Source organism: Equus caballus, chromosome 5 (assembly GCF_041296265.1).
Source record: "Equus caballus isolate H_3958 breed thoroughbred chromosome 5, TB-T2T, whole genome shotgun sequence".
Lineage (NCBI taxonomy): Eukaryota > Metazoa > Chordata > Mammalia > Perissodactyla > Equidae > Equus > Equus caballus.
In genome coordinates, this window is record NC_091688.1 from 21,770,764 (window position 1) to 21,795,945 (window position 25,182).

General features: G+C 44.7%; 1 protein-coding gene across 3 annotated transcripts in view; it reads left to right on the top strand.

The window, feature by feature from the left end:
- The window catches only part of PTPN14 (protein tyrosine phosphatase non-receptor type 14), a 173,959-nt gene that overhangs the window by 123,551 nt on the left and 25,226 nt on the right, over positions 1-25,182 (top strand). For all 3 annotated transcript variants that reach the window (XM_023640732.2, XM_023640733.2, XM_001488273.7), the window contains 8 exons: positions 4,164-4,234; positions 5,171-5,258; positions 9,392-9,480; positions 12,349-12,436; positions 13,241-13,323; positions 15,247-15,304; positions 18,511-18,589; positions 20,608-22,085. In XM_023640732.2, the coding sequence (XP_023496500.1) occupies positions 4,164-4,234; positions 5,171-5,258; positions 9,392-9,480; positions 12,349-12,436; positions 13,241-13,323; positions 15,247-15,304; positions 18,511-18,589; positions 20,608-22,085 (2,034 nt within the window). The remainder of the gene's footprint in view (positions 1-4,163; positions 4,235-5,170; positions 5,259-9,391; positions 9,481-12,348; positions 12,437-13,240; positions 13,324-15,246; positions 15,305-18,510; positions 18,590-20,607; positions 22,086-25,182) is intronic.

The window sequence follows — 25,182 nt, forward strand, 5'->3', positions numbered from 1 at the left end:
GCAGGAGATAGTTTTCAAGTGAAATGGGTAGAACTTGGCATCTAATCGGCTGTGGCATATGGGAGAGAATAGAGTGTCTCCTGACAAAGGTTTTAAGTTTTAAGAGACAAGGATGAGTAAAGCTGCATTATTATCCATATGAGTGCATGAGATGCATTTAAATTGGTCCAAAGCTTACTATATACTCATAGCTTAGGAAAATACTGCCATTTCTTTAACTTTTCTTGAATAACTCTATCCTTATTCTTCTTCCCTTCAAGAAAACAGTATTATCTACTGGGCCTGTTGTTTTTTATGCCTTATTAATTCTAACCATTAAATCAACCTCTGTTCAAAGAGATTAGCATATTAATTATTGGAGAAGTTCTTCATATGACTTAGTGTCAACATGCTTGAATGAGCATCTCAGCAGCTGGCTTCAAAAGTCAGGAGGTTTTCCGGTGGCCTTGGTTAGGGGAAAGGACAGCCCCTACCTTCGAATTTTAGAGAGTGTGCATTTCTGTGTCAAATGGAGACGATGAGTTGGGTTGATAATTTTCCACAATCTTTTTTCACCTTTCTCTCATTAAAGGTCTTCATCACATAACCTTTAGGCAGAGACCAGGCTTGGGTGCTATTTAGAATTTTCATGGGCAGTCACCAGCATGCTATTTATGAGTCTGGAGATGGGAAAATGCTTTGACAGGTTAAAGTTCTAAAAAGCAGTAAAAGAGTTATTTTGTGTATCAGACGCTTTTCAGAATAGGCCTCTGTCTCCACTGGGCTCTGAGCAAATCAGGTATTTAAATAGCATAGACCTTGTGACGTCACATCATGGACGACAAATATTGATTATTCTTGGATCTAAAACTTCCCTCTTCAGGATAGTAGCTCCTAGTGACAGGTGGCTGTTTCCATTCAAATTTCAATTAATAAAAGTTCAATAAAATTGAAAATTCAGTTCCTCAGTTGCATTAGCTGCATTTAAAAAACTCTCAGAAGCCACATGTGGCTAGTGGCTGCTGTACTGGAAAGCTTGGATACAGAACTTTTCCATCGTCACAGAAAGTCCTATTGGATGGCACTGAAGATGACATGGCAGAAGCTGATGTCAGTGTGCATATCTGAATCGTGAATATCCCTGGTCTTCTGCCATCAGTCGTGAATTTTTATCCGCTCCCCCCGTCCCTGTGTTATCCTGGATGCACTGTGGCCCGCGGTCAGGAGGTTTAGGGTAAGGGATTCAGGCTGTTCTGTGCCCACATCCTGGCTGTGCCACTTACTTGCCTGTACGACCTTGGGCAAGTTATTTAACTGAAGCCTCCGTTTTCTCATCTGAAAATGAGGCTAACAAGCCTAGTCCGATTGTGAGGATGAAAGGAGAGAATGCATGTGAAGTACTTCGCTTGTGGCATGGTAAATTTCTCAGGAAGTGTTTAGTTGTTGTCATCGTCATACTATTATTATCCACATTATTATTCTGCCCCTTTGTGCAAGCTCAAGGATGCTAAAGAGTGTGCTTTCCAGGTAACAATACTATATGCATTTTGAAATGTAAGCAGACAGAGGACAAGCAGAGGGTACAGTCATTAACCAGTTTTGCGTAATTAAACACTCTTGTTTGACAATATGAAACTTTCGCATTACACATTGAGTTCAGTTCAGCAAACATTTATTGATCGCTAACTTGTATGTGAAGAGCTTAGAAGCTGGCATTTATAAAAGCCCTCTGATAGCCCTGGAAGTGGCATGGAGAAGAACTGCTGACTTTAGGTGCCTGTCATCTCGTAGAGGGAGGGAGACAAGGATAAAGCATGAGTATGCAAATAAGTAGGTAAGAAACACAGTCGGCAGACTATGGTAAGGGCGGTAAGAGAGGCACACACAGAGCGGAAGGGGCAGGCGCAGGGGAGGAAAGGCTTACATCCAGCCAGGGGAAGATGGAAGCCCTGTCGAGGGAATGGTAGCTGAGACGGGACCTGAAGGATGGGGTGACATTTCACACGATGTGATGGGCCTGGATGGTTCTTGCAGGAGGGGTCACGCATGAGCGTGAGTGAGATGTGAAAGCAGTCTGTGTTGGGAGGAGAAAGTTTACCTGAAGCCTTGAGCCCTTGGGAGACGAGGTCTGGAGGGGAAGGCTGGGTCACGTTGAAGAATGGTCTGAATGCCAGGCCCAGGTGCTGACCTAATTGAGTAGGCAGTAGGGAGCCATGGAAGGTTGTAAACTTTCTGCTTGGTTCCACTAGAGCTTTCAAAGAGAAGAATGCATTCCTTTGGTGGGGGAGGGAAGATGGAATGAATGGCTGTGTTTGATCTTATAAAGTAACCGAATTTGTCAAATGGCATTTCTGCAGCAGAGAAAAGAACAAAGTTAAGTACACAGGCGCTCCACAGGTGTGCAGCTGTGTACAGGCATGCACGCTGCCATTTTTCATTCGTGTGGGGCCACTCTCGCACGTCTCTGTGGCAGGGGCACATACCTCAGGGAGGCCCCGGACGCAGATGGAGGCGGTTGAGTTGAGTACAATAGCAGAGGGGTACCTTGGGGCTTTTTCCTCTTTGAAAGTAAGAAGCAGAGGTTTAATGAAGCACTTTTTGATCTTCACTTATCTTTCTTCATTTTATTCATTGCCGCATGCCTTTCATTAGCTTTTCAAAATTGGTATCGGGTTATTATGACTACTCAATACCTAGATGCACACACACAGCTAAATTTCTAAGCCATGTGGTATCTTTGTTATTCCACAGTGTAAATTTGAAAATGTCAAGCTTCTTTCCTATCACAGACTTGAGTCATTTCAGTGGATGGCTGAACAGGAAACAGCAAATCAATCAATTAACACATGAAAAATAAAAGCTGCCGGAAATTCTCTCCATCTTCTCTCAGGTTTCTCACGACCATCTGCAGAGCTAGAGAATTTCCACTATATAGTTACACTCTCATTTTCCAGCTTCAAAAATTACTAATTTTTCACATTTTCAGGATTTGAGAGGGGATGTTTCTTGCAGATTTGAGGTGTACCTTTTTGGAGATAGTGTTTCATCCATGAAAAGTTGCTAAATCGGAGGTAATCTTTGTACAAATGGTATTCTAGAATTAAGGGACTGAGGCATTTTGGATGTTTTCTGCCAAAACATTAGCCCTGTCCCCCCACTTTCCATGTCTGTGGTAAGCCTGAGCGGGCCTTACCAGGATGCACAGCTCAGAGCCCCTTCTGATACCCGCTCTGGAGCTCAGAGGAAAGTGGTGCACGCCTCTCTTTGCCTCTGTGCTTGCTAGCCCTGGATTGTGGAAGCTGCTCCCTGGGAATGTTGGAGGCAGCTGGCCCCATGGCTTGAGCCTCCCCAGGCCAACACAAGGGATGCAGCTGGCTCTAGCATCACCACATCTGTCAGTGTCTCAGGAACTGATTGCTCTGGTCTTCCTGTCTTAGATTTCTTCCTCCAGACTCCATCTCTCCACCCCAGACGGTGCTTTGCTGGTAAATGTTTAACAAGCCCTGTAAATACTTCTACTGTCATTGAAGAGGAGTTGGGAAGAGATGTCTGTCATTGGCTCTAATCCCATGGGAGCTGGCACACCAGTGGTCCCGGGGGCCTGGGATGCAGTTGATCGAGACAGCTGTTATCTTATAGAGCTCTCCTGAGGTTTTAGCCGTCCTGGCCTCTTCTGCTTTACACGCTGTCAAGTGACATCCGAATGAGCCTGCACTGCCTTCAGGTGGCTCTGAATTAGTTTGCTGGTGTCATGAGGGTGGACAAAAAAGCCAGGCACAGTCTCTTCCTAGGCTCAGCTTTTGAAGGACTGATGGCCTAGAAACTCATTTGCCTGTACCCTGATTGCTAAAAACATGTAAGTACTTACAAAGCATTTTTTAATACAAGTAAGTCTGAGAGCTAGGCAGATACAGGAAAAGATAAATGAAAAAGAGCTATGCCCGGGCCCTACAGAATTTAGGTGGCAACCCAAAATATGCCTTGAAATAGCCTAAGTTACAGTAGAGAGCCATGTTATGAAAGTAAAAATGAACCCTCAGTCCTAAAAATTGCAATATTTTGTTCGAAGGAATAAAGGGGAGATTGAGGAAGCAAGGCTAGTTAGGAATGTTTTCTGCAGAAGAGAGCTTTTAAGGTTTGCAAGCAAACTAGTGAATGCCTTTAACTGCCTTCTCTTCGGATAGGATTTGGCTCTGGAGGAGGCTGTCTTGGAGGAGCTGACACAGAAGGTTGCCCAGGAACACAAAGCCCACAGGTAAGGTAGGCAGAGGGCCCAGCACGTCGCTGCTGTCCTGTCCGCAGCAGGCAGGAGGCATTCAGCTCCCTGCTACCCGCCCCTGACTTGAGTCAACACAGCTCTGTTTTCCTCCAGGCTGTGATTCAGCTCTGTTCTGGGAGGTGTGTGTAGATTTGGGAATTGGGCTGCTTGCCCTCTCTTCCCTTTCTTCTCTCTCACTCTCTCTTTTTTCTTTCTCTCTCCCTTTCTTTGCTTCCTTTTCTTCTTTAGCACCAACAGGCCCACACAGATGTGGAGTTGTTGGCCAGGAGAATTCCTCTCCGTGACCTTCCTAAAAATGGGTGGATGGATCTAGGAAGCCAGGGACTGCTTGTGCTAGGAATGAAGACCTCCAGAGCAACTTTTGGGGGGAAGGTCAGGATCAAGAGAGAAAAGGAGGGAGATTTTAACTTAAGCTCTGGGAGATTGGTATCAGGGCCACCTGGAGCTCTTTGGGACCAAGGGAGAGCAAACACCCTTCCCTTCCAACCTCAGAGGGCCTCTGCAGTGGTCTTGGGCTCTCTCGTCATGGCCACTTAGCTCCCAAAATAGCATCCTCGTCAACTTTCTCTTTCTTTCATTTTTCTTTTCTTTTCTGTTTTTCTTTTTTTTTTTTAAAGCAGGCAACATTATTCACAGGGATGTCTGGAATAATTATTTAGTGTTTATAGGGCTGTGGCTCTTAATTAAATCCTTTACCTTCCTCTCATTATTCCCTGTTAAGTAAAAGCCTACTGGGGAATATGTTAATGAATTCCTTAGTAATGCAGGATGCCCTCGCAGTCGGGTGATGATTGCTCTTCCCAGAAACGAGAGCTAAACCACAGCTCTGGAATTTGCCACCACGAGGATAGGAGCTTCCACTGACTTTATTGCCCTTAATCATTTCTTCCTTCGCTGCTCTTTTGGTCTTAGTGGAATCCTGCCCGCCGAAGCTGAGCTTATGTACATCAACGAAGTGGAACGTTTGGACGGATTTGGACAGGAAATATTTCCTGTAAAGGTAACATACCCTGGCCCGTCCTCACTTCTCAGAATGGTGCAGGCATTTGGAAAACCAGTGTTGATGGCAGCGGGCCAGAACGGCATGGCTTTCTTCTTCTCCGTAGCATAGTTGGCAAGTCCAGTTTACTTGAGGTAAAGCAAACGCTTTTTCTTAACTAAGAGATTTTGAAGTTTTCTGTGGTCTTGAGTAGAATATCTCATTTGGAAGACAACCGTCTGAGTGAGCACCAGACCCCAGCCCATCTGGCGCTGTGAAGGTATCAAGGCACACGTCCAGTCTCACAAGGGGACAAGTAGCTAATGTCATGTGTGCCTTAATAAAGACCCTACCCAGTAATTTTCTTCCACAGGCTTATTCTCTCTTTCCTTCTTTGAGCTGATACAGGGATAATTGTGAGGTGGAATGAAACATTTCCTGTATGCAATCATACTTTATTTCTGCACCTCTATAGCGTCTGCATTGTGGGTTTCCAGCCCCTTTGGTGTTTTCTGGAAACTATGCCTAGGAAACCATTACAGCACATCACGTCCTTTGCAACAAATCCACCTCCTGAAGTGGGTGTGGTTGGGGGGGTGGGGGTTATGGTACATGGTCATTTATAGAGCTCAGCCCATATTCCAAACTCATTTTCCTCTCTCTGCTGACCAGCTTCACAAAAGATGGAGTTTTATCAGAAACCTAAAAGCAACTGGCACATTTCAGCAATTTGGGAGACGCCTGCCATTTCAGCACAAACATTTCACTCCAAACTGGCTCCGCTGGCTGTTTTATAAGTGTTCTGTTCCCTCTCTGTTGCGCGTTTGCAATTTGCCTTAATGAGAACTGCCCATGTGCATCAAGTAGAATCGAGCAGGGTGGCCGCAGCTTGCGAAAAGGGCTAAATGGCTCTTTTTTTAGATTTGTTTAATTTTCTTTTGCTTCTCTAGTGGCTGCCCTTCGTAGGGTTGTAAGCCATTTTCCTTGCAATAATGCCTTATGAAGCCATCTGCATCCCACTTACATTGCAGCAGCCCATATATAGTCATGATATTTTAGGGTCATTGAAAAATCAGAGTAAACTTTTCTCTACTTCTGGAAAACTGACTTCTCAGTCCCTGGAAGTTGGGGTTTTGTGATCGTGGGCCTTTGCTTGGGTTGTTTTTAGTGATTCTGAACTGTGGGAAATAGGGGCAAGTGAGATATTGTTGAAATCCACTGTGCTTGGTTCTGATGCACTTTCTAGTATGTTCTTTAGTGGGAAAAGTACAAGGGGGTACTGTACCTTGAGTGGGCAGGCAGGCACTGCTGACTCACTGCTCAGTAACGTAGCCAGGCTTCTTCTTTTTTCTTTTTCCCCACATATTTGTTCATGACTAAGGTGACATGACTCCTGGTGACCCAAGGATGATGGGTGGGGCTGCAGTACCAGTGGGGGCAGTGATGTTGTCTGCTCTGAGATAAGTGAAAATGCAGACAGGGAAGTGTGCAAGGACAGGCTGCAAATGGCACTGGAGCCCTTTTGGTGAGGACTGATCCTTGTTGACCAAATAAAGTGAAAAAGCGTGTTACAGATGTGTCCTGGGGAAGAAAATTTCCATTTAGCAGGGGCTTGTCCATGAGTGGTTCCTCAAAACTGTTGAAGGCTGGAGGAGTCCTGGTCCATTTCCTGACAGGTCTGCCCCTCCTTCTCCACAAACACACGTGTGGCCCTGCCTCAGTCACTCTTGTGTTGTCCGAGCACATGGACACGGGGAGGGCGCTTCTGGAATGGGTCAAACAGAATCTGGAGCCTCCATCCTTGGAGCTCTTAACTTTTGACCAATGCAGTGCCGCAGGCATCCGTCCGGTGTTTTTTCCATTGCCCTGTCCTGGTGAACTGCTCTTCCCATGTCCCCATCCCCACCAGACTTCTGTACCTATCTACTGGCGAATTGCTCAGGGAAGTCTTACTGCAGAATTTTCCTTTATCTTCCCCTCTCCATTTCTCTTATCTTCTTTTCCACATATATTTTTCTGTAGTATAATTTACCTTTTACCTTCTCATAATTACCAAAGCATTTTTTTTTTTTGCCTTCTTCCCAGTTCTTTCTCTCCTAAAGCTTTCTGCTTTTGCCACCAGCAGTTGTCTTAGCCTTACCCTGTTAGAAGACTTCTCTTCTAATGTCAGCTTAGGTAGGTGGGTTGAGAAGAGGTCACTGAGAAGGAACACTGTCATCTTTGTGTTTTTTTTTTTTTTGAGGAAGATTAGCCCTGAGCTAGCATCTGCTGCCAATCCTCCTCTTTTTTGCTGAGGAAGACTGGCCCTGAGCTAACATCTGTACCCATCTTCCTCTACTTTATATGTGGGACGCCTGCAATAGCATGGCTTGACAAGCGGTGTGTAGGTTCTCACCTGGCATCCAAACTGGCGAACCCTGGGCTGCTGAAGCGGAATGTGCAAACTTAGCTGATGTGCCACCAGGCTGGTCCCTAAGGGGAATTGAATATTCTGAGGGATGTAGAGGTCCTTCTTTTCAATCTTATGCCTAGTTGTACGTGGCCCTCTTCTCACTCCACAGAGAGGACATCCCCCCAGTGAAAGCAGGGGGCTGAGTGACAGTTTACTCCCTGGATCTTGAACCTTGTTCCCACTCCACTCTCAAGAACACTGGCAGCCAGGTTATGCTCTCCCAGGGAGGACATTGGAAGCCCCTGACTAGACCAAGAGACCAGACTGAAGATAAGACATCTGAATTTCCCCAACACAGGGCCCAGCAGATTGCCTGATAGTGAAGTCTGCGGTCCACATGCCCCTCCTGTGCCCAGAAAGCTCCCAACCAGTGTTTAGCATCCCACTCTGTTACGTGAATAGACAGCCCAGCAGCACCCTACACAGTGCCCTAATGGTTGTGACAGAGGCCAGTTCAATGAGAACGAAACAGCCTGGAAGACATGGAAACTCGGCAGGGTGAAGGACCACCTGCCCAAAATACCATACTTTGAGTCTCAGATTAAAAAAATATATATATATATGTAATATATATATATATAATATATATATTACCTCCTTGAAGGAATAGAGTACTTTTTAAAAGGAACATTCAGAAAATAAAAGTTAACTTTCAGAAATTAAAAATATGAAAGCAGAGGGGCTGGCCCTGTGGCCAAGTGGTTAGAGTTCTGTGTGCTCTGCTTTGGCAGCCTGGGTTTGCAGGCTCAGATCCTGGGTGAGGACCTACTCCACTCATCAGCCATGCTGTGGAGGCATCCCACATACAAAGTGGAGGAAGATTGGCATGGATGTTAGCTCAGGGCTAATCTTCCTCAAGCGAAAAAAAAAAAAAGAGAAGGATTGGGAATGGCTGTTAACTCAGGGCAAATCTTCCTCACACACACAAAACAAATTTGAAGGCAGAAATGTAAAACTTAATAGATAGGAACTAAAATTAAGAAGATCTCACCAAAAACCAGTAATGGAATGTAGGAGGCAGGAAATAAAATTAGAGGCTAGCCCAGGATGTCCAACGTCTGAATAATGGGAGTTCTCAGAAGAGTTAACAGAGAAAACAGAAGGTAGTAATTCGAGAAAATATCCCAGAACTGAGGAACATGGGGTTCTAAATTGAAAGGCCAAGGATAGTGGATGCAAACAGTCATACTAGGGCTTTTGGCGATGGAGGTTGGTGCCTTGAGGGAGAAGAAATGGTGGGGCCAGATTTTAAAAAAGCTTTAGAAAATACTCAGTTCTTCAAACTATGTGCATATATAATTGTATATATATAATTGTATATGTATATGTAATCCAATTATGTGCATGTATAATTTTGATTTAAAAAAGAGAAACAAAGGTAAAAAAGATATTATTAGATGTTCACGAAAGAGAAAATACTAACTGCCAACAAATCTGAGAAAATCCTAAAATTCTCTCTTAAACAGGAAATGTGTTGCAACAAAGTGAGAAAAAAAGGTAGACATAGTCCCTAGGATGTGCAGTAGGGGACCTCCCTTCAGGACCTGCTTGCTCTACTGCCCTCATGCTCTCTCTGATTCATTCCACTTATGGGTGAGAAGCGGATGCGGTCCCCCTGGGTAGGCTGCTGCGCAAATGCTTGATGCTGCCCTGCTGCTGGTCATCTGTTCCATCACAACAATCTTTTGTTGATCTAATGCAGGACAATCATGGAAACAGTGTGCACCTGGGCATTTTCTTCATGGGGATTTTCGTGAGCAACAGAATTGGAAGACAAGCAGTAATATACAGGTAGTCTTATTTGTCTTTTTTTCCTTTTCCCTTTTTCCCCTTGAGGGACTCTAGAAAACCCCACTGAATGTGAAAGTTATCCAGAGGAGTTAAGAGACAGACTGTCATCGGAGTCGAGCTTTCTCAGCTCAGATGAGATGAGCCCTCTGCAGAGATTTAAGCGGTTGTGGAGAAATTCTCCTCACTTTTCCTGGAGGCCTGTTTGGGGGTGGGGATTGGAGGAAAGCCTTCTTCCCAGCTGCCTCCCCGAGGTGGCATTGCTGAACCTCACTGAGCCGGAAGAGTGGAACTGAACTCCAGGAGTCTGACTGGAAACAGGCTTTCCAGTCAGTCTCCTGCTGGTTACCTTTGTTGGCATCATCCATGACCAGTCAGGAAACCCACACTGGCTTCTTTCCATTGTCCTGCAACCTCTGCCTACCCACGTGTGCTAGAAGAGTGCAAACTAGTTTTTATATTAACAAAAGAGGATTATCTGTGAAAATGTGTTTTGAAAAGTCAATCCATTTGTTATAAATTAAAGGACTTTTGTACTTTTTCTTGTTTTATGCTTTTCCCTCTTTTCCATTTCACATGAATGGATCCAGTGTAGGGATGCAGCAGAGCGTCCCGCCCATTACATGTCAATGAGCTTGCTTTGTATTGGTGCCCAGAGATTCCAGTATAGTGTCAATAATTTAAAATGCTTGCTTTCATTTACAAGGGCAGTATGGCCTATTATTTATTGGAGGCACAGCTTTCCTGTGTGTGCATCTGATTGACAGAGCCGTGCATCTAGGGCAGATGATAAAGACAGCTCTCAGAGGCAAAACACGGTCTACCTTCTGGAAGTGACTCTTGGCCAGCCATGTGCTCTCTGGATCAGCAGTTGCGGCAGGTCATTTTGAGAAAGTTTCCACCAAAAGCTTCCTAATTGGCTTTTATTTCCCGAAGTCCCCACCCTGGCTTTATTTTTGTCCGTTTATTTTCTCTTGCTCTTTCAATAAAGGCATTGAAGCAGGAGTCAGAAGAAAGATCTTTGTAACTACAGAAAAAACTTTTTGACTTTTGGACATATTCAGTCAACTCTATATACCTACAGCAAATTATAAATTAATTGAGTGAAATAGAGGAATATGTGCAGAATCATAGCTATAAATTTTTATGCCCATTTAAAGCTATCCAGGCGTTTGTCCCGTACCGTTCTCCATAGCTAAATCATTGCTTCATTTTCTCCTAGAGCCTGGAGAAGAGAAGTAGACACGTCTTGCATTCCAGCTATTGAGGTTAAATAGAAAAAAATAGCAATTCGAAGTTTGCTGATCGTAAGCCACACACAGGTTTTATTCAGTTTCCAGTGTTCTTCCTTTAGCACTTATCTTGAAACCCCTACAAGATACAAATTTACTTTTACTATAGTGTCATCTTAATCGTGCCACTAGATGAAGTCATACAGTGGAGTGAGGAGGAGATCCAGAGTTTTGGAGTTGCTTTGAAGGAATGGAGCCAGAGGAAACCAAATATCTCTTATCTCTAGGGACCTTCACTGAGGAGCATGTAACTATGAGTCCACGTAGATGTAATCTGATGGGATTGTAAATCCGCAGCAGCTGTGCTGAGCTCCTGTGGAGTGTAGCCCCGGCAGATGTAGGTAAACACAGTTGGTACTGGTGTAATGGAGAGGTGACTGCAGGAAAATCTGGAAGCCCCAGGTATAGAACTCACCTATCCCTGATGAGCATAGTGAATGTGGCTAAGTCATGTACTCATTTGTGCCTGAACTGCCTCATCTCTAAAGTAGGAACAAAAATAGCTGCTTTGTCTACCTTACAGAGTTGATTAAAGAACCGAACTCTGTACAGACGGGAGGCAATAGGATTACTTTTAATTGTTTCAGCAAACCTTTCTTGCATGCTGTGTGCCAGGTACTTGGCTCAGGGCTTGGAATACAGAGGTGAAGAAAGTAGATCTCTCCCTGGGCCGTGGGGTCTGTGGTCCAGTTTGGTTTAGTTAGCAATCTAGTCACAGAAGTGAACAATTTGTAATCCATTGTGGCGACTGATGAAGGACTCCCCCAGGTTCTTTCCCCGCATGTGAGTGGTTGGGGAGGAGGAAGGGATTCCTCAGGAAGGTGACTCCTGAACCGAGTCTTAACGGAATCATGCAGGTGCAGGATGGTCCATCATTGGAGTGAAAAGGCAGTGGGCCCCCTTTTTGAGTTGGGGCACAGAATGAAGGGTAGATAGCAGTAAGAGATGGTTAGCAATTGGTTCCAAGTAGAATGGGAAGCAATAGCTTGCCTTCTCTTGTCTGGTGGTGATTTCTGCGTATCTCGTTTTAGATAAGGTCTCCATGAGGAAAGGGAAAGAAATTCTGTGTGTATGTGTGTTTAGATCACAAAAATGTAGGCACGTTAAGCACTCCCCAGGCATTTTTCCTCGGTGGCATAACCAGCCTGTAATGTACATTGCGACACGGAATCTATGTGGATTTAGATTCTTTTGCCTAGATTCCTGGAAACACGCGACTTTTAAATAATATGCGCCTCCATCAGGGATCACAGGAAAGGCTTGGTCAGTTTGGAAATGTAAAAAAGAAGGTGGCAGAAAGGGCTTGCAAATTTTCCTCATAGCTAGTCATAGAAGAAATGATACTTCATAAACAGTAGTATCTAGATAGAGTTTACATAGGATTTTAAGCTATTTAAATAGATGCATGTTGGGTTTTCTTTACTTTCCTGCTTTGAGAGAAGGAACATTTAGCTTTTAAAAATATAGGCAAATCATAATTCGGAAAATGAGGCTCATCAGTGGCAGATGACCCTGCTGTGCTGATTCATAAATGCATGGGAGGTCTTTGCGCAAGCACAGTTTCATTTCTTTTAACCAGGTGGAATGATACTGGGAACATCACTCATAACAAGTCGACGATCCTAGTGGAGCTCATCAATAAGGAGGAGACTGCCCTCTTCCACACAGTAAGCAAAATGGACAGACAAAGGCAGGCTCGGACAAGCAACTCGCTGTTTGACTTCTCAACTCATAATAACCTTTCCTTGCTCTCCATGTTTGAGAGAATAAACGTTCTGTTGAGCCCATAACTTTCCAATATTGCCCAGTGCTGCCATTACTCATTTCAGAATCGTGGTGGTGATTTATTGTTCAAAATGCCTGGTTTCCAGGCTGAGTTTTGACTCTTGGATTTGGGTTTCTCCACCTGCCTTGTTTGTGATGGATCATGTTATGTGGCAGGCCGTGTTCCTCAGCATTCTCCTTACAGCCTTATCCAGGAACCCTTGATTATATTGCATGGCACTGTCTTTTGCTGGCTGACCTGGATTTTCGTAGCCATTACAGCCCAGCCTAACCTGAAGTAAACTGAGTGACTGCCCATCTGTTGAGTGCCTCCTCCAGAGGCAAGGCTGTTCATGCACCTCAGTACCTCTCATTTCTTGATGCTTGACGTTCATCCCGTGCTGTGCCTTGATTCATTTATTTATTTTTAAAGGTCTTAGTTTGCAGTTATGTACAGACCTGGTAGTTCATCGCTTTCACCCCAGCATCTTGGGCATAAAGGATTCTTCCGCAGGCAGCATCGTCTGCCATCCTGTAGTGGGCTTCTTAGGGATGGCTGCCGCTGAATTTCAGCACGTTGGTTTGCGGTTCAGCGTATTATTTTGTGTTTGCCATGAAGGGAGGGAGGGATGTGCCCCTGCCCAGAGGAATCCTAGTGAAATGTATATATCATCAAACAAATGTTTATTTTTTCTGTCTCTTCCCAGGATGATATTGAAAACGCCAAGTATATTTCACGGTTGTTTGCTACAAGGCACAAGTTTTACAAACAAAACAAAATCTGCACTGAGTGAGTAAACATTTAGTCCACCCTCTCACTGGATGGCTTGCTCAGATTAAATTCGTATGCTTTTAGGGATGTTGTAGATTGCTTTTTCCATTCATTTTTTTTCGCCCTCATTCCTTGTGGAAGCTAAAGGAGTTGGCTGAAGCCAGGCAGGAGTGAAAGAACTTTAATGATAAAGACCGACTAGTGTAGTACGAGTGCCTAGAGAGAAAATAATTCACAAATTGACTGTGAACGCTTGACTACCTGGACGGGTTGGCCCACATTAGTGCCTTTCCAACCTCTGCCTTGAGTTTGGAGGAGCAGAGCAGTTCCCAATTTGCCAGGATGCCCCTTCGTGTCAGATGTGGAGTATGTTCAGAAGCGTGTAACCGAGTGACGAGCCAACTTGAAAGAGAAGACGCTCCCTGTCATCCTCAGCCCCGTTTCGCTTACACAGTTGGCTAACCCTGCGTGTGCTTCTGGGTCATGTCATCTGCCTGTAAATGAGAGGCCAGGGTAATTAGAGGAAGACTTGGAAGACACTAATGGATGTCACAAATCCATGTGTGTTTTTTTAATTTAATTTGGAAATAAAGATGATAATGGGAGTCTGATGAGGGAACTTAAATGTGATCTGACCTTGGCTATAGCGTGCTGGGGCTCACGCTGTCGTTGCCTTTACCTGGTTGCGTTCAAAAGACGTTCCTCAGCAGAGTACATCAGCACTTGGGGCACCCAAGGTGTTTAATTTTGTTTCACAAAGCTTTGGGGATGTAAATGCAAGAGACGAACTGTGTTTCCACTCCCCCAGTGGACACATCCAAGGGCGTGTAAGTATTGTCCCAGAGCAGGTCCGGCTTTAGAACTGGAGCATCGGGTCCTGGCAGACTTTTTTTCTCTACGTGGTGGAGGCTCTTTCAAACTAGTTGCTGCCGTTGGTCACTGTCAGAGTCTGAAATTCTATTTGATCGTATGAGGTCTGCCTGCAAAGTTTGCGAGTGCGGTCAGAAGAGCACTGATCAAGGAGTGGCAAGTTAAGCAGCCATATCTACCTTACAGACTCACACTTGCACACACGCACGCACACTCACATGCCGTTCCTTTGACCAGATTACCTATAGGTCACTTTACAGTTCTGTCGTCGCCTTTGATTTGTGGGGGTGTCTTTGACATTAACAGGAATTCTATAGTCGCGTTCCATAGGGGCGAATTAAAAATGTTTTTTGAGAAGTAAATTTTGCTGTAGTCTTCTGGTTTCACCATTTCTCAGCAAGTGGCTTTATTATAAAAGATGATGACTATTTGTATTGCTTTTGTGGTCTTTTCTTTGAATATAAGCAAACATCACATATCAGATTGAAAACTAAGGAAATTATATTTTTTCCTTTCTGCTTTTGTAGTAACCGTTCCATTCTTCTTCCTAAGCGAGTATGGGCTGTTCTTAACCTCCTATCTGATAAAAACTGGGACTCTTTAAAAAGTACACACACACACACGCCCCCCGCATACACAGTAAATTGTGTACACAGCTTCAGAGTCTCAGCACCGGATACGTGAAGGCCTGGGATATCCCTCTGGAGTTTCATGAAACTAGCATCATCTTAACAGCATCCTTCTCCAGAGGGCTCCACTGCATGACCTCTAAAAAACTGTCACTGATTTTAATTTCCCTTATACTCTTTCTATATAAATAAGCCTCATTCTTCTAAAATTACTTTATAAAACTTATTATGAAAGTATCATGTTCCAAATGTTTTGAAAATAAAGGATAAAAAACGAAATCGAAATTGTTCTTAACTTCACTACCTAGAAATAACGTTTGTGTTTTTCAGTAAGTCTTGCTTGTCTATTTTCTCCTCTTTTCTCTCTCTCTCTCATTTATCTGATCTTCTTGTATCTGGTAAATAATAATAACCCTTCTCATTTGTTCAACTTTTCATGTAGACAGTCGAATTCTCCACCCCCTATCAGACGCCAGCCCACCTGGAGCCGGTCCTCCCTGGTATGTGTAAAGCCTTCAGCTGTCAAGTAGTCTGACTGTTGGGGATAATTTACATAAACTGGGGAAAGGTGACCAGAGCATCATGACCGGGCAAGATCTGGTGAGAACACAGAAGGACATCAGTCCACCAAGCAGGGCTGATGCGCATAAGTTTGGTCCCTCTTGTGCCCACCCAGACCCCTCACTTCTCTAAGTGTGGTTCAAGGTTCACCCCGTGACTCTTATTCCAGGCTGATGAGACCATATTCCTTCAGCACACAACCTACTGTGTGTTTTTATCTACTTGCTTTGTCACTCTTTCTCGTTGTTGCGTATAGACATGTCTTCAGTTATAAGCGCCACAAGTTCCTTTGTATTCATTACCGTAGACAGAGCTTAATAAACTAGACAGAAAATGCTTTTTAAATGAGCAAGCACTGAATGAGTCTAGCTGATGATCCCAGGTAGGGTATTTGGTGGGAAGATTAATTGCACACTGTCTAATTTTAAGGGCAACAAAACTTGAATTGATCCACTTTTCTACCTAACTTTAACTTTTTTTTTTAAACTGCTTTCCTCATCTTGTGAATCAGGAAACACAACTCCACTTTCAATGCATGTGTCCTGTCTTGGGCTGTGTTTTATTTTGTGGATTACTCAAGGATAATATCAAAGAAAGAGTGGGAGAGCTGGTTTCCTTTAAAGTATCTACTTGTTTTAAGTCATAATTCTTTTATTTTAGGTTGTGATTTTTTACATGAAATCAAGCATATGGCCTTTAGATTTTTCTACATAAAAAGTTCCTTCGAGTTAATAGGAGACTAAAATTGAATTTTTTTCATACACAACGTATGCCCTATAGCACATCTTTAACTTGTCTTTTAACACGCATAGACGTGAACACTTAGAATTCTAGAGTTGGGCCATTACATCATCACAGAATAATTCCCGAGCACCTATGTGAATAGTCTTAATCTCGATATTATGCACAATCTCTCACAAGTAGACTTTGCCTTGGTGACCTAGAGGTCACATTGGGCTTTTCCCTTGAAGTGCCAATAGATTTCTTCATGGCACTGGCATCTTTATTCTTCTCCTTTGTTAATATTGTTTTCCTTTTCCCCTCTTTAGAGTCCACATGTCTTCTTAGTGAGATAATTTTTCACTTACGTCTGTGAAACACCATGGGAGGCAAAGTGTTTTAAGACTATCTTGTGATTTAATCTCATCCTAATTATCCAGAGAAGATACAGAGGCTTTCCTGTTTTATTTGGATGAAGACAATCTACAGGAAGCCAGATTCATGCTTTTCCCTTTCCTCTGCCCTTTAAGATTAAACCATTTCACCAAAAGTTCCTTGGGATGAGTGAGAATAAAGCCAGATAACATTGTCTCCTTTTGGCTTCCAAGCTGACAACCATGGCTACTGACTGCTGTTCTTCTCCTGCCCGTCTGCTGCCTGTGTGATGGCATTTAATTTGTTTCTGTTTTAGCAGGTCTGGAAAGCAATAGAAGAATATATTGGAATATATAAAGACATGGAATAAATAATATAATCCTGAAATGGTGCTTGGAGGATTAGCTGTTATTGTCCTCTGCCTGTACACTTATGCCAGTTCATAAACAGTCACTTACTTACTGGATTTTTTTTTTTTAAAAAGAGTAAGAGAAGTCAGTGAACCGATTTTGCTTTGCCATGTGTTTCTATTCTCTTGTATGAATCCCTTCCTACGATGTCTTTTTTAAGCCTCAAAACTGGCTGTCCTACTCTGGAAAAATTGAGTTGAATTAGGTATTACCAAGAAGAGGAAAAATAGTTTTAAATTGCAACTCAAAAACCAGCCAGAGGATTTGAGAATCCTTAGGAGAGCTGATATGTAGCACCTTTTCTTTCATATCTTGAACTTCTTTCTTAGATTAGTTCTAATTCTTTATTTCTTCTCCTCCGATTCTTTTTAATTTTTGGATCCTTTGTCTTCGTTACCTTCTTTATTTGCCCTTTTGATGCTTAAGCATTATATGTGGCAGGGGAGAGAGTAGATGAGTTTTTACCCAGCTTCCAACTCTGGCCAGTGTTCTTCTGTTGAGGGATACTGAGAAAGTGTGACCCCTGCTGGCTTCGGTTTTTTTTGGGCTTGGTGTCAGCTTCTCTCCTAAAGCAGTAACATTTAAAGTGATACCTATAAGGCTAATTTTAAAGTCATCAAATAGAAATATAAGAGAACATCCTGTTTGGTGGTTTAAAAGTTTAAAGTTTTTTTTTTTTTATTTTTTAGCATCAAAACTCTTCAAACAAATTCTTATCTAGAACCCCAATAAATAAATAGAATGGATCACGTTTAAGGCAGGGGTCTGGAGGAGGCTTGATTTGATTGACAGGAAGCTGAGACCTACCGAGGTTCAATGACTCAAGCTAGATCGCATTACAGAGTAACCGTATTTCCTTTGTTGGCTCACCACATACTGAACCCATCTAAGCATTTTTTTTTCTCTAAAAGATTTTACCCTTCCCTGCATCAGGAAGTTATTCAGGTTGAGTCTAAATGGCCATCTTTAAGAGTCTTATGGAAAAGATTTTTCATGGAAGGGATGGGTGGCTGAACTGGATTCTCAGCAAGGCCTTTCCGCATTTGCTTCTGTAGTGGGAGGGTCAGCAAGTGGTCTTGAGAACTACGCACTCATTGTTGTGGATCACATTTTAGGTTTTTACATACATTGGCAAGTGGGCCCGCCTTACCACTGCCTCTGTCCCTGTTTGAGGCTGATGTGGTGCTGTGAACTGGGGTCACAGATCCAACTGTGCTGATGTGTATGAGCTGGTGGCTGCAGGAGGGAGCCAATTTTGGATACAATTCTCATTATTTCTTGGGTGGAATATAATAATATGCATGTTCTGAGTTATTCCTTAAAAAGGCATTGGGAGCTTTGCAAGTCTGTTAGAAAATAGGTTGTAAATAGATGCATTCGTGTTGATGGTAGCCTCTTTTCTTCCTCCCCTTGAACCAACCTTGTTTCTTGTTTCTCCAGTCCTAACCTTAGTGATGAGATGGGGGTACAGATGAGTAGAAGAGGGTTGGGTTAAGGGGGGACAGGCAGAGCAGCCACAGTGTGCCTCCCTGTGGACGTGGGTGAGTGATGGGGACTGTCGTGTGTGGGCTGGTTCTCTGCGAGAGTCGATGGCTGCTGCGCCGAGGCCTGCTCCACCTGTGCCGTGTTCTCTGTTTCAGCCCCGGCAGCAGCCGTACATCTTGCCTCCCATGCACGTCCAGTGTGGCGAACACTACTCGGAAACACACACTTCACAAGGTAACTGGCCTGCCATTTTCCCTTCTTAAGATGAAAAGTTGAGTACCAGTAAGCAGAAGGTCTTTTTTTTTTTGAATGACAATGATACTTTTATTTTAACTTTGTCATTGTGTGAATGGCAGCAGACAGCAGCAGCTTTGACTTGTGAAAGGCATCAAATGTCATTTACCCTTGAGAGAAAAATTTCCCCAGAACTGGCTGCAGAGGGAGTTGGGAGAAGGCCCGTGAGCCAGCTCCTTCTCTCCTAAGTGGACTTAGAGAAGAGAGAGGGACAGCCCAGCCCAGCGCACGACTCTCTATCCTCACTGCCAGGTTGTCACAGGCAGGCAGGTTTTCATGCTGCCAGAGAACACAGACATCCAGAGTAACTGAATAAAAACACACAAATAATCTCAACCCCTCATTTCACCATTTCTTCCCATCTCTCCCCCAGCCCCTTTCTCAGTGCCCTTGCTGTTGCCTCAGAGGGAAGGAAGTCTGCTTTATTCCTCTTTTTCTCCCCACACACTCCCATGCAAAATGTGTGAAAAACCCCATTCCAATAATCATCATAATAATTGATGTTTATAGAGCAGTTCCTCTCCGTAAGCATTTGCAATATACTGTCTCATTTAATCCTCAGAATAAGCCTATTATTTCCATTTTACAGATATAGGCACTGGGACACAGAAAGGGTATTGGAGGAGCCTGGATTTGAGACTTGCTATCTTGATAAGAGCCAACACCCTTAATCCTTACACTAACTGCATCTCAGAGGAATGGTACTAAACGTTGGATGTCGACAATATCTTAAATGCATAATTAATTTCTATGTTATATGCTTGGCTGTTTTGAATCTCTCTGCACCGTCAAAGTGCGAGCATGAAAACAGATAATCAAGATGATTTAATTGAACAAAACACTACTTATTATAGGCAGACTAGCACAGTTACTCTGCTCTGTGGGAAGGCACCAGACCCCGCTAGACGTGGATAAATGCAGTAGCTCTGTCTCTCTGTTCTCCTGGTGTTTCTTGCCTGTCTCATCTCATCTGGCTGTGTTCACACCCCTTCTCTTCAGGCAGCAGAGTATTTTCAGTCACCTTTTCTGGTTTTCACTTTTTCTGCCTTTGTTTTCCTCTGCTTTGCTCCTGCTTAAATCTATCATGTGAAAATGAATGTACTTTGCACACAGAAAAGTGTTTTGGCAAGAGTTTGTCCTCCTGGGGTGTGTGTGTGTGTGTGTGTGTGTTTTATGGGATGTGTGTGCATGTTATGGGACGTGTTTGTGTGTTAGTGTTATAGGAACACCAGACACCTAGAATGGGCCTGACTTTAGAAATCTACTTTTTTCTCTCTTTAGATACCTCTTTAAGCTATTACTAGTTTTTCTGTGAATTGACCTCTATGATACATCCGATTCTAGAGAAGAGTTTTAGGCAGTGGCTAAAAGAACTCCTCTTTCTTATTTTGCCCTCCATTGGTTGCTGATCAGAGTGAACTAGCCGTGCCTGCTGACATCCTGACTACATCATTTGTCTTGTGTCTTTATGGATGCTCAGTGGTCCCTTGGGTAACGGGACCTTTTCCATTGTGGTCAGGAAGATCAGCTCCAAGTACTCAATAACTTCAAATCTCTGGGCTTATTGACGTTCCTGACTTCCTGGCCCAAATAGCCAGTCCTGTTGTTGAGCCCTGAACAAGGGGGAAGCTCTGCCCAACACGAGGACCCTTGTTGGTGCCTGATTTCGAAGCTTATGGCAAAACGGAGAACTTACCCAGGCGATACTGTTCCGAATACGCGTAGCTTTCTTTGTTCAGATTCACTTTTTCTTTTTAGTATACTTTAAAGCATTCCTTCTGTATGTTGGCATCTTGTCTAAGAGATTACCAGCTTTTCTATGGAATAGGTGGGTGGAGACATGGGATTTCCCGTGTCATGACTTCTGTAAGTTACAAATCACCCCCATGAGTGTGAGGATGAACTTATTGAAGCAGGATGGCATGGAGGTTCACGTGCCTTTGTTTGCCTTCTTGTAGACAGCATTTTCCATGCGAATGAAGAAGCCTTGTATTGCAACTCTCACAACAGCCTGGACTTAAATTATTTAAATGGCACTGTCACCAATGGCAGCGTGTGTAGTGTTCACAGCGTCAACTCCCTCAACTGCTCCCAGAGTTTCATCCAGGCTTCTCCAGTATCCTCCAACCTCAGTATCCCTGGGAGTGACATCATGCGGGCTGACTACATCCCTAGCCACCGGCACAGCGCGATCATCGTGCCGTCTTACCGACCGACACCTGATTACGAGACAGTCATGCGGCAGATGAAGAGGGGGGTCATGCACACAGACAGCCAGAGCCAGTCTCTGCGAAACCTCAACATCATCAACACCCATGCCTACAACCAGCCAGAGGATCTGGTGTACAGCCAGCCCGAGATGCGGGAGAGGCACCCCTACACTGTCCCTTATGGGCCACATGGGGGCTACAATAACAAACTTCTCGGGCCATCTGACCAGGTAAACCCAAAGAATAACATAGTACCGAGCAAGCCGGGGGCAAGTGCCATCTCGCACACAGTGAGCACCCCGGAGTTGGCCAACATGCAACTTCAAGGCCCCCATAACTACAACACGGCCCATATGCTCAAAAACTATCTCTTCAGGCCGCCACCCCCCTACCCACGGCCCCGCCCTGCCACCAGCACCCCAGACCTGGCCAGCCACCGCCACAAGTACGTCAGCGGCAGCAGCCCCGACCTGGTGACCCGCAAAGTGCAGCTCTCGGTGAAGACCTTCCAAGAGGACAGCTCCCCGGTGGTGCATCAGTCTCTCCAGGAGGTGAGCGAGCCCCTCACAGCCACCAAGCATCATGGCACCGTGAACAAGCGCCACAGTCTGGAGGTGATGAACAGCATGGTGCGGGGCATGGAAGCTATGACACTGAAGTCACTCAACATCCCCATGGCTCGCCGAAACACTCTCCGGGAGCAGGGACCCCCGGAAGAGGTGCCAGGGAGCCACGAGGTTCACCCGCTTCCCCAGTATCACCACAAGAAGACTTTCTCTGATGCCACGATGCTGATCCACAGCAGCGAGAGCGAGGAGGACGAGGAGGAGGCTCCAGAATCGGTGCCACAGATCCCCGTGCTCCACGAGAAGATGGAGTACAGCGCCCAGCTGCAGGCGGCCTTAGCCCGAATTCCAAACAAGCCCCCGCCCGAGTACCCCGGACCGAGGAAGAGTGTTAGCAATGGGGCGCTGAGGCACGACCAGGTTAGCCTTCCTCCTGCCATGGCCAGAGCTAGGCTGCTGAGGCACGGGCCGGCCAAGGCCGTCAGCGTCTCCCGAGCTGACCAGCTGGCCGTCAACGGGTCCTCTCTTGGTCCATCCATCTCTGAACCCGACCTGACAAGCGTGAAGGAACGAGTCAAAAAAGAGCCTGTGAAGGAGAGACCTGTGTCGGAAATGTTCTCCCTGGAGGACAGCATCATAGAAAGAGAGATGATGATCAGGGTAAGTGTCTTCCTCACCCGGGGCTGGTTTGGGGAGACAGTTAAACGTGCTGGTCTCCCCCTGCCGGCTCCTCTGCCCCTTTTCCGTCATCATACTCCGAGTGTGAAAGCTGACATACTTTAGGCACTGAAGACGGGGCGAGGCTCATTCAGGGAGTGTGTTGGGGATTTTAAGAATCCCTTGGCATTTAAGCAGGTAGTACCTTATTTCACAAAACTTTGTTTTTTGCCCCTTCGAATAAATCTTCCATTCTCATGGATGGCTTCTCATAGGGATACTTGGTGCAAAGTGCAGTCAGGGAGTTAAGATGTGACAGGTTGGTGGTGATGAGATCCATGTCTTGGCCAGCATTTTGCTGTTTATTCAGGGTCAAACTTCCTATTTGGTGAGCTGCTGGGAGCACGCCTTCCTGCATCTCTTGGTATTTTGTTATTGTCCAGGGAAAGCATTTTTTTCCCAATTAGATATGAAAAGAGCAAGATGCCTTCAGAGCACAGCTTTCTGTATGGATCTGTCTGTCCAGATGGCTCTCCAGTATAGACTGGACCATGATGTGTCCGGCTCTATTTTCAGATTTTTCTTTCAATAGCTGTTTAACACAAATCCAAGAGAATTACAAGAAACTCGGAAGTTTACCACTGAGCTTCAACTCCACATTAAGCTTGTTCTATCAAGAATTCACACACAGGTATGTGAATACACACATACCTACACATACACATCACACACTCATAACATTTAAAGATGCCTGTATTAGACATAAGTAACCCTTTAGAATATGTGCCATCTGGAGGGCCTGTTATGTTGTCAGAGCAGACTGTGAAAGCAATAGGAGCACACGTAGAACAACAAAGTGAGTTATCTCGTACTAAGGAGAAAATTGCTAGATTGTAATTGCTACTTTAAAAAATATCCCAGAACACCATTGCTGCTTCTCCTGGAAATTTTCACTCCTCTAACAGTAAAAAAAACATTTCATTCTAACAAATCAAACTCCGATTGGCTGCTCCTCTGCATGGACCACATCTGTACCATAAGGTGGCCGGGCTTATATAATTAGGAACTCCAGAAGAATTGTAACTTACGATTTGTTTTGATGGAGTTCATTCGACTCCCTTCATTTATAAGTCTCCCTGATTCTCCAGTGGGAATCTATCTGGAAAGAACAATTAACGGCCAAAGTTTTGAGGAAGCCAAGTTGCTGGGTTCAGGAATCTAATCCATAGCAACTTGATTAGTTTAGACAAACCCTAAGAGCAGCCCCACCGTTCTGGCCATCCGTAGAGTGGTGCTAAGAATTTGGTACAGGCATAACTTTTTCCACTTTTTGCAAACCTAGAGGGAAATTGTGAAAGATGTTCTTGTGCCTTTGGCAAATGAAACCTTTTGGCTGGGGGATGGAATGAAATGCGGGGGTGGGTGCCCTCAGGGAGAGCTTTCCCAGCTTGGAAAAAGTAATTCATTGGTTGAGGGGGATTTTCAGCACTTCTTGGCCCCAGGCCCCTTGAACATAACTCAGAATCAAGAACCCATCAGTCTAAGCATTCAGCTTTGCTATTTCCTTTGCTAACTTGATATTTATTGCCTCCTACGTGGTCCCGTGGCCTCATTTTGGCCGTATTCATCCTCTTGTTACCTGTGTTACACCAAAGCCTGTAGCCAAACTCATGGCACTGGTTTCCTGCATAGAGCTTCATGCGTTATCACAAAGTAGCAAGGTGGTTTTCCACTATTTTCCGCATATGCTCTCCCATCCCATCCATACAGGTAATAGCGAGTGGCCAAGTTTACTCCTTAACTTGCAGTTCAGAAACATTGTTACCCCAACCCAACTTCGTTTTCCCTGTTGACATTTTTCCAAATCCCACACACTCTGGAGCTCAAGGACTGCTGCCCTTGGCTGTGTCCTGACCTTAGGGTAGGATTAGGAGATTCTTCAGTGAGCCAGGGTGCCAGGCAAGATGGTGATGATGCCAGGGACACTGAAGGTTGGGATGGTTCTCCATCTCTTTTTTTTCTTTTTCTTTCTTTTTGCTGAGGAAGATTCACCATGAGCTAACATCTGTGCCAATCTTCCTCTATTTTGCATGAGGGTCGCTGCCACAGCATGGCTTGACTAGTGGTACAGGTCCGCACCCAGGATCCGAACCTGTGAACCCAGGCTGCCAAAGTGGAGCATGCCAAACTTAACCACTACACTATGGGGCTGGTCCCGCCATCTCTCTTTTTTTTTTTTTTAAGATTTTATTTTTTCCTTTTTCTCCCCAAAGCCCCCCGTACATAGTTGTATATTCTTCGTTGTGGGTCCTTCTAGTTGTGGCATGTGGGATGCTGCCTCAGCGTGGTTTGATGAGCAGTGCCATGTCTGCGCCCAGGATTCAAACCAACAAAACACTGGGCTGCCTGCAGCGGAGCGCGCAAACTTAACCACTCGGCCACGGGGCCAGCCCCCTGCCGCCATCTCTTTTTTAATGAAGAAACTCACCCCACGTCTCTGCTGCTTCTCTGCCCTCCCTGCCATGGGCAGCTTTTGCCTGGCTTGTTAGGAATGGATGGGGAGAGAAGGCAGTCCGCCTCTCTAGGATAAGAAAACAATGAGAAGCTTTAACCCAGTGGGAACTGGATGGGGGCAGGTATGGTGAGAATTTGCCCTGTGGCAACTCTCCATCATTCTGGGGCTGCTTGTCTACTTGATGGATGGTTCAGGCCGGCTGTCTTGATGGCTCCTCCTTCTGGCTCCTGCTGCTGATTGAAAACATTTTACTGCTTGTAGCCCTGTAACTCAAATTCAGGTGCAGGGACGAGAAAAGGACAAATCAGATCTTTGAGTTATTTATTGTTTATCTCTGGTAATAAGCTGATAGGATAAGTGAGAAGGAGCTAAGAGATATAGTTTATCATGGGGTCTCAGTTTTCACTAGGTAAGGAATAATCATTTCCTGGGAAAGACAAGCTAGTTCCTTTTTGCCTTAGGCCCAGTTAGGGTCCCCTGTGGGTGCAGGTGGGAAGGAAGCAGAGGCTGTCAGGAGGACCTCCGGACCATTTTTCCGTAATTCCTACTTTCTGAAAGCTTTGCGCAAGAGTGAAACAGATTCTC